At 44.2% G+C, this 13,328-nt stretch overlaps 1 protein-coding gene across 5 annotated transcripts in view; it reads right to left on the bottom strand.

The window, feature by feature from the left end:
- Positions 1-2,696: 2,696 nt before the first annotated feature.
- Positions 2,697-13,328, bottom strand: part of LOC142139698 (ICOS ligand-like) — a 38,158-nt gene continuing 27,526 nt past the window's right edge. The window contains exons 5-9 of one of the 5 annotated variants that reach the window (XM_075197540.1): positions 13,159-13,302; positions 3,929-3,968; positions 3,366-3,824; positions 3,207-3,299; positions 2,697-3,174 (exon numbers count right to left, since the gene is read on the bottom strand). In XM_075197540.1, the coding sequence (XP_075053641.1) occupies positions 3,797-3,824; positions 3,929-3,968; positions 13,159-13,302 (212 nt within the window). In that variant the 3' untranslated portion in view covers positions 2,697-3,174; positions 3,207-3,299; positions 3,366-3,796. Of the gene's footprint in view, positions 3,300-3,324; positions 3,825-3,928; positions 3,969-13,158; positions 13,303-13,328 lie in introns of all 5 variants that reach the window. The other 4 variants (XM_075197539.1, XM_075197542.1, XM_075197537.1 and 1 more) reach the window with 4 other exon arrangements.

The following is a 13,328-nucleotide window of genomic DNA, read 5'->3' as shown; positions in this document are numbered from 1 at the left end:
GATATTACTGGGATATCATAGGGTATAATGGCATAGACAGAGACATTGGAGGTATAATGGCATAGACTGAGATATAGCGAAGGTATAATGGCATAGACTGAGATATAGCGGGGGTATAATGGCATAGACTGACATATAGCGGAGGGTATAATGGCATAGACTGAGATATAGCGGAGGTATAATGGCATAGACTGAGATATAGCGGAGGGTATAATGGCATAGACTGAGATATAGCGGAGGGTATAATGGCATAGACTGAGATATAGCGGAGGGTATAATGGCATAGACTGAGATATAGCGGAGGATATAATGGCATAGACTGAGATATAGCGGAGGATATAATGGCATAGAGAGAGATATAGCGGAGGGTATAATGGCGTAGACTGAGATATAGCGGAGGTATAATGGCATAGACTGAGATATAGCGGAGGGTATAATGGCATAGACTGAGATATAGCGGAGGGTATAATGGCATAGACTGAGATATAGCGGAGGTATAATGGCATAGACTGAGATACAGCGGGGGTATAATGGCATAGACTGAGATATAGCGGAGGGTATAATGGCATAGACTGAGATATAGCGGAGGGTATAATAGCATAGAGAGAGATATAGCGGAGGGTATAATGGCGTAGACTGAGATATAGCGGAGGTATAATGGCATAGACTGAGATATAGCGGAGGTATAATGGCATAGACTGAGATATAGCGGAGGGTATAATGGCATAGACTGAGATATAGCGGAGGTATAATGGCATAGACTGAGATACAGCGGGGGTATAATGGCATAGACTGAGATATAGCGGAGGTATAATGGCATAGACTGAGATACAGCGGGGGTATAATGGCATAGACTGAGATATAGCGGAGGTATAATGGCATAGACTGAGATATAGCGGAGGGTATAATGGCATAGACTGAGATATAGCGGAGGGTATAATGGCATAGACTGAGATATAGCGGAGGGTATAATGGCATAGACTGAGATATAGCGGAGGGTATAATGGCATAGACTGAGATATAGCGGAGGATATAATAGCATAGACTGAGATATAGCGGAGGGTATAATAGCATAGACTGAGATATAGCGGAGGTATAATGGCATAGACTGAGATATAGCGGAGGGTATAATGGCATAGACTGAGATATAGCGGAGGGTATAATGGCATAGACTGAGATATAGCGGAGGGTATAATGGCATAGACTGAGATATAGCGGAGGATATAATGGCATAGACTGAGATATAGCGGAGGATATTAGATTATATATTAATGTATATGATAATCATGACGCTGCACTCAATGTAATCTGTCTTTATGGAAGGAAATACACAGCTCTGTCCCTAATCCTCGGCCTCTGAATGTGGATATTTCCTTTATGGGTTTCAGTAACTTCTAGTCTGTTACATTTCCAAAAGAGACAATATTGTATAAAGCTGCAAGTATCTACCAGTAGTTACACAGTAACGGGATTGTAGAGATGTGATGCAGTATATATAATATGATGCTGCTTCATGCTCTGACCGTAGGTCTTTGTATTATGTTATTGTGGGTACTAGCGGGGACGGGTGTAGTTCTAGAGGGATCCGGACGGTATGAGCTGTGTGTCTGTCTCAGCGTGTGATACTATTACTTCCTGCTCGTGTCTCTGGCTTCCACAATCTGCAGGGAAGTGGCAGCGTGATGTATGGAAACTGTTCTTTCACAACAGATTTCAGTTCAAACATACTAGCTGGGAAAATGCATCAAAACTAATGTGCATGTTAGCGCGTTCTATTGGTGTGTTTCTAATGCGTTATTCATGTGTTTTTGTTTCATTGCACTTTTACTAATACATTTTATTGTACTGGTAGTGGGGCATTAACTCATAAGAAATAGGTTTTTCCGGGTTCTAACATTTTAAACAGTGGTGTAAACGAGCCCATAAGAACCATCCTTCATATTTTGAATTCGCTTCAGGAGTTAACAGTAGATAGACTTGAAAAAGCACTAAAGTGCGCCCAATTCTATGGGCAGCAGACTGGCTCAGTGGTTAGCACTTCTGCCTCACAGCACTGGGGTCCTGAGTTCGATTCCCAAACATGGCCTTATCATTGTGGAGTTTGTATGTTCTCCCCGTGTTTGCGTGGGTTTTCTCTGGGTGCTCTGGTTTCCTCCCACACTCCAAAAACATACTAGTAGGTTAATTGGCTGCTATTAAATTAACTTTAGTCTTTCTTGGCCTTTGTGTGTGTATATTAGGGGATTTAGACTGTAAGCTCCAATGAGGCAGGGGCTGATGTGAGTGAGTTCTCTGTACAGCGCTGCGGAATTAGTGGCGCTATATAAATAGCTGATGATGATGATGATGATGAAAGCTCATTAACGGGAACAAGAGGGCAAAACCTAAGCACAGATGCGGGGAGACACATGGATCTCTGGGCATGCTAACTCTAAATCAGTCTGCTGATTGTACCTAGTTTGTTTACTTTTTGGGTTTTTGATTTATATTGCAGTGAAAATTCAGGTAAGGAAGGAATATGCATTTTTATTTTATTTTTTTAATCTGTTTATTGAAGGCATTGGAAGATGAACCCTAATAATACATAGTATAATAACCATATCATATAACATACTTATGAGAAGATGCATCAAATGATGAAACATGAGACTTAAAGCTAAGAATCCTCAAATGTATCATACACTGAAGAGATCGAATGGGAACCGAACAGAATGTTGCATTTTATTTCCAAATGTAAAAGTTTATTTCTGTATTCATTGTATATATGACAGGTCTCCACTGATTCTTTCCGTAGTAAGTGCAAAGCTAATATAGGTACTTGCTCTGTACAGTGGATAATACAGGTACTTATCTCTCCTATAACTCCCCGTTACTCCCTATACCCTCTCCCTCTGTTTCCGCCATATAACCTGTCCTCTTACGTTCTAGAAATCTTCATTACTTTTCCTATTATTTCATGTAACCTCTGCCCGATAACTCCTCCTGCTACTATCTATAACTCCTCCCTGTAACCTCTACCCTATCCTATAACTCCTCCTGCTACTATCTATAACTCCTCCCTGTAACCTCTACCCTATCCTATAACTCCTCCTGTTACTATCTATAACTCCTCCCTGTAACCTCTACCCTATCCTATAACTGCTCCTGTTACTATCTATAACTCCTCCCTGTAACCTCTACCCTATCCTATAACTCCTCCCTGTAACCTCTACCCTATCCTATAACTCCTCCTGCTACTATCTATAACTCCTCCCTGTAACCTCTACCCTATCCTATAACTCCTCCCTGTAACCTCTACCCTATCCTATAACTCCTCCCTGTAACCTCTACCCTATCCTATAACTCCTCCTGTTACTCCATGTAACCTATCCCTCTTTTCATCCTGTTACTCCATATAACCTATCCTCTTACTCCCTATACATATTCTCATTACTCTTCCTATTATTTCATGTAACCTCTGCCTTATAGCTCACCTGTTACTCTCTCCCTATACCTAGCCCTGTTACTCTGTACTACCTCCTGTTAAACCTAACTTCTTGTATGACTCCATATTATCTCCGTTCCTTTCCATCAATTACTCCTTGTAGTTCACTTGTAAGAAGATGGATTTCAAATGTTAGTTGTTTGGACAAAGCGACAGTCGAGAGGACGTTTTCTTCCGCTGCCGATTTGCAGTAGAACATCGCAGCATTCAGTGCTTGTTACAGTTTCCTTTCTGCCCATCCAGCTATTGTAAACACGCCATCCTTTTGTAGGATTTCAGTGACAAGATGATCAGCGTTTCTACCAGGACTTATCAGCCATTTGTTTCCGGTTCCTCACAGCTGGAAAGGAAGATATATTGGGTATGTGAGGTGGTGTTGGACAACAGAGGAGAGGACCACAATGTTTGATGCGTAATTATTATTTATATTGCAGTTAATCTTACCTTATGTGTCCGCCTTGGTACTGTACCCGTTGGTTGGCGTCTGAAAATAGATTTTCCCTATGTTTATATTAAGTATGTCATCAAATACTTAGCAAACAGTAACCAGACTGAATAAAGATTTACAGAGCAGGTCATTTAGGATAGTGCAAAATTAAGGAAGCCTTGTGTGATTATTTATCATTATAGAGAATACATTGGTGGATGTCAGCACTCCACTGCTGGGAACTGCAAAACATCTCTGTGCCTACATTTGGTCTTTTTGGATCTGGTCAGAAATTTACCTAATGGACTGGTGACCAGACGGAAGAGAGATTAAACAGCCGGGGTCAGTAACCGGGGATCTAACAGAACAGACTAAACAGCCAGGTCAGTAACGGTGATCTAACAGAACAGACTAATCAACCGGGTCAGTAACCAGTGATCCTACAGAACAGACTGAACAGCCGGGTCAGTAACTGGTGATCTAACAGAACAGACTAAACAAGCGGGTCAGTAACGGTGATCTAACAGAACAGACTAAACAACCGGGTCAGTAACGGTGATCTAACAGAACAGACTAAACAACCGGGTCAGTATCCGGGGATCTAACAGAACAGACTAAACAGCCGGGTCAGTAACCGGGGATCTAACAGAACAGACTAAACAGCCGGGTCAGTATCCGGTGATCTAACAGAACAGACTGAACAGCCGGGTCAGTAACCGGTGATCTAACAGAACAGACTAAACAAGCGGGTCAGTAACCGGGGATCTAACAGAACAGACTAAACAGCCGGGTCAGTAACCGGTGATCTAACAGAACAGAATAAACAACCGGGTCAGTAACCGGTGATCTAACAGAACAGACTAAACAGCCGGGTCAGTACCGGTGATCTAACAGAACAGACTAAACAACCGGGTCAGTCACGGTGATCTAACAGAACAGACTAAACAACCGGGTCAGTATCCGGAGATCTAACAGAACAGACTAAACAGCCGGGTCAGTATCCGGGGATCTAACAGAACAGACTAAACAGCCGGGTCAGTAACCGGGGATCTAACAGAACAGACTAAACAGCCGGGTCAGTAACGGTGATCTAACAGAACAGACTAAACAACCGGGTCAGTATCCGGAGATCTAACAGAACAGACTAAACAACCGGGTCAGTATCCGGAGATCTAACAGAACAGACTAAACAAGCGGGTCAGTATCCGGAGATCTAACAGAACAGACTAAACAAGCGGGTCAGTAACCAGTGATCTAACAGAACAGACTAAACAAGCGGGTCAGTAACCGGTGATCTAACAGAACAGACTAAACAAGCGGGTCAGTATCCGGAGATCTAACAGAACAGACTAAACAGCCGGGTCAGTATCCGGGGATCTAACAGAACAGACTAAACAGCCGGGTCAGTAACCGGGGATCTAACAGAACAGACTAAACAGCCGGGTCAGTAACGGTGATCTAACAGAACAGACTAAACAACCGGGTCAGTATCCGGAGATCTAACAGAACAGACTAAACAACCGGGTCAGTATCCGGAGATCTAACAGAACAGACTAAACAAGCGGGTCAGTATCCGGAGATCTAACAGAACAGACTAAACAAGCGGGTCAGTAACCAGTGATCTAACAGAACAGACTAAACAAGCGGGTCAGTAACCGGTGATCTAACAGAACAGACTAAACAAGCGGGTCAGTATCCGGAGATCTAACAGAACAGACTAAACAACCGGGTCAGTAACCGGGGATCTAACAGAACAGACTAAACAACCGGGTCAGTAACCGGGGATCTAACAGAACAGACTAAACAACCGGGTCAGTATCCGGGGATCTAACAGAACAGACTAAACAACCGGGTCAGTATCCGGAGATCTAACAGAACAGACTAAACAACCGGGTCAGTAACCGGGGATCTAACAGAACAGACTAAACAAGCGGGTCAGTGACCGGGGATCTAACAGAACAGACTAAACAAGCGGGTCAGTAACCGGTGACCGAGGGAACGGAGACTAAACTGCTGGGCTAGTAACCATAAATCAGAATATCTTTTAAAACCATTCTTCCTCTCATTCACTGTCTCTCTTCTAATAATTGTACATAAAGATCAGTATGGGTCATTTCTGAAAATTAAAACTGTGATGGACACTCCATTGGCTTTGTAGTCTTCCACTTCTGTTCCATCTCTAGTTTCTCTACCTTGACCTTACTGCTCTCTGTCCACAGCCTTCTTTCATTTAGCCTTTATTTCATGCTCCCTGTGACAGGATGAACCGCCTCTGCCACCCTGTCTGTTGTGCTGGGGACTGGCTGTCTTGCCGCCGTCCACTTTCTTTTTCCCAAATGCACCGCTCCTGTCATAGTAGGAGGAGCCTGTTATCACACCTAGAGCCACTTCCTTCTGGGTAACGTTCGCTGCTGGTGTACCCCCTCACTGGGCACCTAGGCTGGTACCTCTGACCTCTTCCTTTAGATCAGGATTGATGTGGATGGTTCCCTCAGCCTATCACACTGGCCAGAGCTGCAGGTAGCGGGCAGAGCGGTGGTACTGGATGCTGGGTCCCAACCTCAGAACAGCCGGATAATGGATTAGATTGGTCTAATCTGTCTAATCTGTCACAGGAATTGCCTCAGGTAAGTAGGCGTCAAAACAGAATCTTGAAGCATTGATGTTTTATTACCTCAAATAGTCCTAATAAGGCCAGTTACATGCACTAGTTTAAAGTACTAGTGATCTCCTGGAGTTCAGATGGTATAATGCTACTACTTGATCAGTGCTTTTATATACAGATTTGGACACAGCCGGCAGGGGGTAAATCGGACCCATTTTCCAAAGTCTGAAATATTTACTTCAAAGATTAACATCAGGATGTGATATCTCCTCCAAATTTGGAGTGAACACAATTTTAAACTAACAAAATTCACATCAATCGGAGATATCCTCAATCACTTGTTGCTGCATTTATCGGGCAGGTTCTGAGATACAGGATGAAGAGCCACATCGGACAGAAAGGCAGCGGCCCCCTGCTGTGTATACCGGCTAAAGCAAGTGTTTGTCACTTCACATGAAACAGGTCTAATTAGCCTTAATGAGGATTTCCTTTTGAAGCTACACAAAGATTTCCTCGAACAAATGGCTACTGCATCAGAATTCAGTACATTTCTAATACAAAAATATAACACAGTATCAAAATCAGTACATTTGCAATTATATAAATTAGTGCACTGTGCTAATAATTTAAATATATTCTTACAATAAGTTATTTCTAAGTAATCCAGTCACACTCCCGTTCCCCTCCACACCCACATACATATAGACACATAAATACTCTTGACCAGACCCATTTATAAAATTCTTCTCTCTTATAACTGCCCTGCCCTGTCCTGATCTAACTGTCTCCACAACAACACACTACATCATCATCATCATTTATTTATATAGTACACACATATTATGTAGCACTTTACAATTGGGTGCAGTAATAAAATGATACAGGGTAATATAGACAGAGAGGTAAGAGGGCCCTGCTCACAAGATTACAATCTATGGGACATTGGGAGTCTGACACATACCGCACATTGGTCCAGCAGAGTGTAAAGGTAAAGAGTGCTTAGTATGCTATATGATCCAGTCACACAGCAATGTATTTCAGGGGGTCAGAGGCTTGTTGTCTTCTGTAAATTGTATAAAGACTGATATTAGAGTAACCTATGGTGGTTGAGGAATATTATAATCTTTCCTGAAGAGGTGGATTTTTACCTACACAATGCAACTCCAGCCATCATATACAGTCTTTGGCAATCCAAACCTCAACCATAGCACAACAAACAGACCAGCTACTGCAGAAGTGATCCATTTGCTGAGCGCCACTGGAGAAAAACTCACTCCAATGCAGACTTCCCTCACTATAAATTCATCCTTTCATCTTGTTAGACTGCTCTTCCACTTCTGCTTTTTCCTTCACATCCCACGATTTTGCCATCTACTTCAAAGACAAAATTGGCACTGTGCAACAAAATATCATGGCAGACCCCACCCACCTTCTAAACTCCCCAGTCCACACACAGTTCATTCTACTGAGTAATAGTTTCTGCACTCATCTTGTCATTTCACCCTATAGCCCCCCTCAACTCTATTTGTTTCTAACTTCACTCCCTTGTCGCAACTCAATGTCCAACTTTAGCTCTCCTCTTGAACTTGTCTCCACTGGCACATTCCTATTCTCCTTTAAACACATACTCATCTCACTAATTGTAAAACAAAATCTATTGACCCAACCTCTCTCCACTTACTGCCCAATTTCTATATTCTTCTGTGACTCCAATCTACTTGAGGTACTACTTGTGTACAGCCGCCTATCCCTTCTTATCTCTCTTCAGTCGGCTTCTGATGATACTGCTCTCACAAAGTGATTAGTGATCATCCATACTCATTGTCTTCACTCCATTGGTCTTTGTGACACAGTTCCTGGTTCACTTGCTGCGTGAAACAAATTGGGAAAATAATGATCCTAAATCCTTTAATTATAAAATTACAATAGTATCCATTTTAAGTAAATGAACAAAAGCAAATGTGAAGAGTTTAATGCATTCAACACTGGAACCACACAAACAGGAACCAGAAGTTTTCTTTTGTGTTCCATCAAGTGTTTCAACTTAGAGAGATAACATTCTTTATCAATGGCTTTTAGTCACTATCAATGGCTTTATTTGCACTATTTATATATGCCAGAAATGAAGCTGTTTTGTTAGCAAATGCATGTTTGTAATTATTAAATGAGCTTATTTAAATGTCCTTGTAATTTCAAAATTGTAAAAAGTGTGAGGATTCAGAACACTAGCTCCGAATGACAACTGTCAGACAACAATTACTGTGAGGATTCACAACACTAGCTCCAGATGACAGATGTCAGAAAACTTCACAATGACAACTTCTCTCAATTCCTGTAATCAGCACTCTGCTAAGAACAGTAATTTAGCTAGTTACCTCACCTGGACTGCTGCACAGCTTTTCTTATTCTGCAATCAGCCCTTCAGTGAAAAAGTCTTGTTAATCAGAACATTTATCTCACCTTTTTATCGCTTTATAGGTCCCTTAGTTCTACCAAACCTTTGCAGGACTAAAGTTTTGTTTTGGCGTTCTCTCCTTGTGCTTTGAAAACTAATTTTGTTTGACTGTACATCATGATTCTACCTTCTCCAATCCTTCGACCTCGGCTTCATCCCCCACTATTCTACCTTCTCCATTCCTTCAACCTCGGCTTCATCCCCCACTATTCTACCTTCTCTAGTCCTTCAACCTCGGCTTCATCCACCACTATTCTACCTTCTCCAATCCTTCGACCTCGGCTTCATCCGCCATTATTCTACCTTCTCTAATCCTTCAACGTCGACTTCATCCCCCACTATTCTACCTTCTCCAATCCTTCAACGTCCACTTCATCCCCCACTATTCTACCTTCTCCAATCCTTCGACCTCGGCTTCATCCCCCACTATTCTACCTTCTCCAATCCTTCAACGTCGACTTCATCCCCCACTATTTTACCTTCTCCAATCCTTTGACTTCGGCCTCATTCTCCTCTATTCTACCTTCTCCAATCCTTCGACCTCGGCTTCATTCCCCACTATTCTGTCTTCCCCAATCCTTCAACTTCGGTTTTCTCTACCAATATTCTACCTTCTCTAGTCCTTCAACCTCGGCTTCATCCCCCACAATTCTACCTTCTCTAGTCCTTCAACCTCGGCTTCATCCCCCACTATTCTACCGTCTCCAATCCTTCGACCTTGTCTTCATTCCCCACTATTCTACCTTCTCCAGTCCTTCGACCTCGGCTTCATCCCCCACTATTCTACCGTCTCCAATCCTTCGACCTTGTCTTCATTCCCCACTATTCTACCTTCTCCAGTCCTTCGACCTCGGCTTCATCCCCCACTATTCTACCTTCTCCAATCCTTCAACGTCTACTTCATCCCCCACTATTTTACCTTCTCCAATCCTTTGACTTCAGCCTCATTCTCCTCTATTCTACCTTTTCCAGTCCTTCGACAAGGATGACAAGCCTTAATTCTAATTCATAATATCATTTTATTGCAATGAAACTGTAATAAATCGTTGATTAAATATACTCTCTATGTTCATATTATAGAAATATGCATACACATTTTTTTATAATTCTTAAATTATAAGGACATTTTAATAAGTTGATCTCACCCTATACCGCAAGGCTTGTCTCACCCCTGTGATCAGCCTATTTTGGCACTTATTGGGCTTGTCACATTCCAACATCATTATCCGTAATCTGTTTATAAAATGCCCACATAAATTATGCCTTGTTTTTTTTCAGTGGACTTTTCAATTCCAGAAAATACCATTAGTTTGCTCGTATCTCATAACACGCCAAAGACAATCTACGGAAAATGACCAAAAAAGTGGTTTTATTGCAAGAAGGTGAACTAAGAGCAAATTAGTGTATCTCTTTATTTCTAAACACCACCAAGAAATTAATCCAGGATGGTGGGATCTGGGCAGGGTGTAGGGTGTTATTGTCTGGTCATCACATGTAATTACTAGAGAATAACTACTGAGGGATCATATCATTTGAGGGGGGGAGGGGTACCTGACCTTCAATTTATTGAAGCCAGGAGGAGGGAGACCCTCCCCCATCCCTGGACGTCTTAATGACGGTAAAACCCTCTAATGTAGTGCGGCGTGTTTTACCAAGATGGCATTTCTGTGCTACATGCTGAGGACTAGTCCCACTGGTCCTTAGCATTAAAAGAGTTAATAATTACTATACCGTATTTCCTAACCAACAGGTTTAATTTGTGGCATATATAAATAGTGTAAATTTGATAAAAGACGTGATGTCTGAAACATGTCTGACAGGTGAAAGTATGGTGGGCTGCAAGAGAAAACCACTTGTTCTCAGTTGAACGGTTCCAGTGTTGAATGCCCTAAACTCTTCATATGCGTTTTTTTTACTTCTATATAAGTGGATAATATTGACATTTTATAATCAGAGTACTGGATTTAAAGACTGGGTTTTCTCCCAGTTTGTTTTATATTTGATCTTTGAATCGATGGAGAGGCTGGTGGAGACCTAGATTTAGGGGGATTCTTTATCAAATGTCCAGATAGGAAACAGCAGGTATCCCTAGTTCTACTTATTGAACCGCTCCTTTAGTGTCTCTCCCTCTGGCACATCCTCCCCTCCACTCCCACTATCTGTTGGGGTCCCACACAGCTCTGTTCCCGATGGATGCCTCATCTCTTGGGGAACTCATTCTCTCATCAGCCTCCAGTACCACCTCTATGCTAACGACTCACAAATCTACCTCTCCTCCCCTGACCTCTCCCCTTCTGTTCTACTTAGTGTAACCAACTGTCTTCTGCTATCTCCACATGGATGTCCCAGTGTTACCTAAATCTCAACATGTCCAAAACGTAAACGATCATCTTCTCTCCTCCCAGACACCACGTTTACCTCAGTCTCCCAAACCGGCTGCCTTGGTGTCACCCTGGACTCTGCTCTCTGCTTTACTCCTCACATCCAGCCTTGCTGCCCCGCCACAATATTCCCTTTTCTTATTCAAGATGTAACCACAGCTCATACATTCTCTCATCATCTCCTCCGTACTGCCATCACACCCTCATCCTCTCCTCCGTACTGCTATCGCACCCTCATCCTCTCCTCCGTACTGCCATCACACCCTCATCCTCTCCTCTGTACTGCCATCACACCCTCATCCTCTCCTCTGTACTGCCATCACACCCTCATCCTCTCCTCCGTACTGCCATCACACCCTCATCCTCTCCTCCGTACTGCCATCACACCCTCATCCTCTCCTCCGTACTGCCATCACACCCTCATCCTCTCCTCCGTACTGCCATCACACCCTCATCCTCTCCTCCGTACTGCCATCACACCCTCAGGCTCTCCTCCGTACTGCCATCACACCCTCATCCTCTCCTCCGTACTGCCATCACACCTTCATCCTCTCCTCCGTACTGCCATCACACCCTCATCCTCTCCTCCGTACTGCCATCACACCCTCAGGCTCTCCTCCGTACTGCCATCACACCCTCAGGCTCTCCTCCGTACTGCCATCACACCCTCAGGCTCTCCTCCGTACTGCCATCACACCCTCAGGCTCTCCTCCGTACTGCCATCACACCCTCATCCTCTCCTCCGTACTGCCATCACACCCTCAGGCTCTCCTCCGTACTGCCATCACACCCTCAGGCTCTCCTCCGTACTGCCATCACACCCTCAGGCTCTCCTCCGTACTGCCATCACACCCTCAGGCTCTCCTCCGTACTGCCATCACACCCTCATCCTCTCCTCCGTACTGCCATCACACCCTCATCCTCTCCTCCGTACTGCCATCACACCCTCATCCTCTCCTCCGTACTGCCATCACACCCTCATCCTCTCCTCCGTACTGCCATCACACCCTCATCCTCTCCTCCGTACTGCCATCACACCCTCATCCTCTCCTCCGTACTGCCATCACACCCTCATCCTCTCCTCCGTACTGCCATCACACCCTCATCCTCTCCTCCGTACTGCCATCACACCCTCATCCTCTCCTCCGTACTGCCATCACACCCTCATCCTCTCCTCTGTACTGGTGACCCACCCTCATCCTCTCCTCCGTACTGCCGTCACACCCTCATCCTCTCCTCCGTACTGCCGTCACACCCTCATCATCTCCTCCGTACTGCCGTCACACCCTCATCCTCTCCTCCGTACTGCCGTCACACCCTCATCCTCTCCTCCGTACTGCCGTCACACCCTCATCCTCTCTTCCGTACTGCCGTCACACCCTCATCCTCTCCTCCGTACTGCCGTCACACCCTCATCCTCTCCTCCGTACTGGTGACCCACCCTCATCCTCTCCTCCGTACTGCCGTCACACCCTCATCCTCTCCTCCGTACTGCCGTCACACCCTCATCATCTCCTCCGTACTGCCGTCACACCCTCATCCTCTCCTCCGTACTGCCGTCACACCCTCATCCTCTCCTCCGTACTGCCGTCACACCCTCATCCTCTCCTCCGTACTGCCGTCACACCCTCATCCTCTCCTCCGTACTGCCGTCACACCCTCATCCTCTCCCTCCTTGACGCCTGCAATCTCCTCATATCTACATTTTCATGAATAGAAAGGTTCTGTGCGTCGCATGTTTTGCACTTTCGGAAATAACCTTTGCTGTCTCTTGCTGTAATTCTCTGCTCAGCTGTAATAACTCACGCTTTGAGGAAAAGATCTTCCTTTTACATAGCACAATTCCAGCCCCCAGAAGCATAATAACTGTAAATGTCACGACGATTGGCAGGGTTAAGACACCATGTTGATTCTCGTCCTGAAGGTTCACATCTGTAACGTCCATCTTGTCTGTGGAGAGAAGAATATATATATAT

Source organism: Mixophyes fleayi, chromosome 2 (assembly GCF_038048845.1).
Source record: "Mixophyes fleayi isolate aMixFle1 chromosome 2, aMixFle1.hap1, whole genome shotgun sequence".
In the NCBI taxonomy this organism is placed as follows: domain Eukaryota; kingdom Metazoa; phylum Chordata; class Amphibia; order Anura; family Limnodynastidae; genus Mixophyes; species Mixophyes fleayi.
Note: the sequence above shows the minus strand (reverse complement) of the source record. Positions and strands in the feature narration are given on the sequence as shown.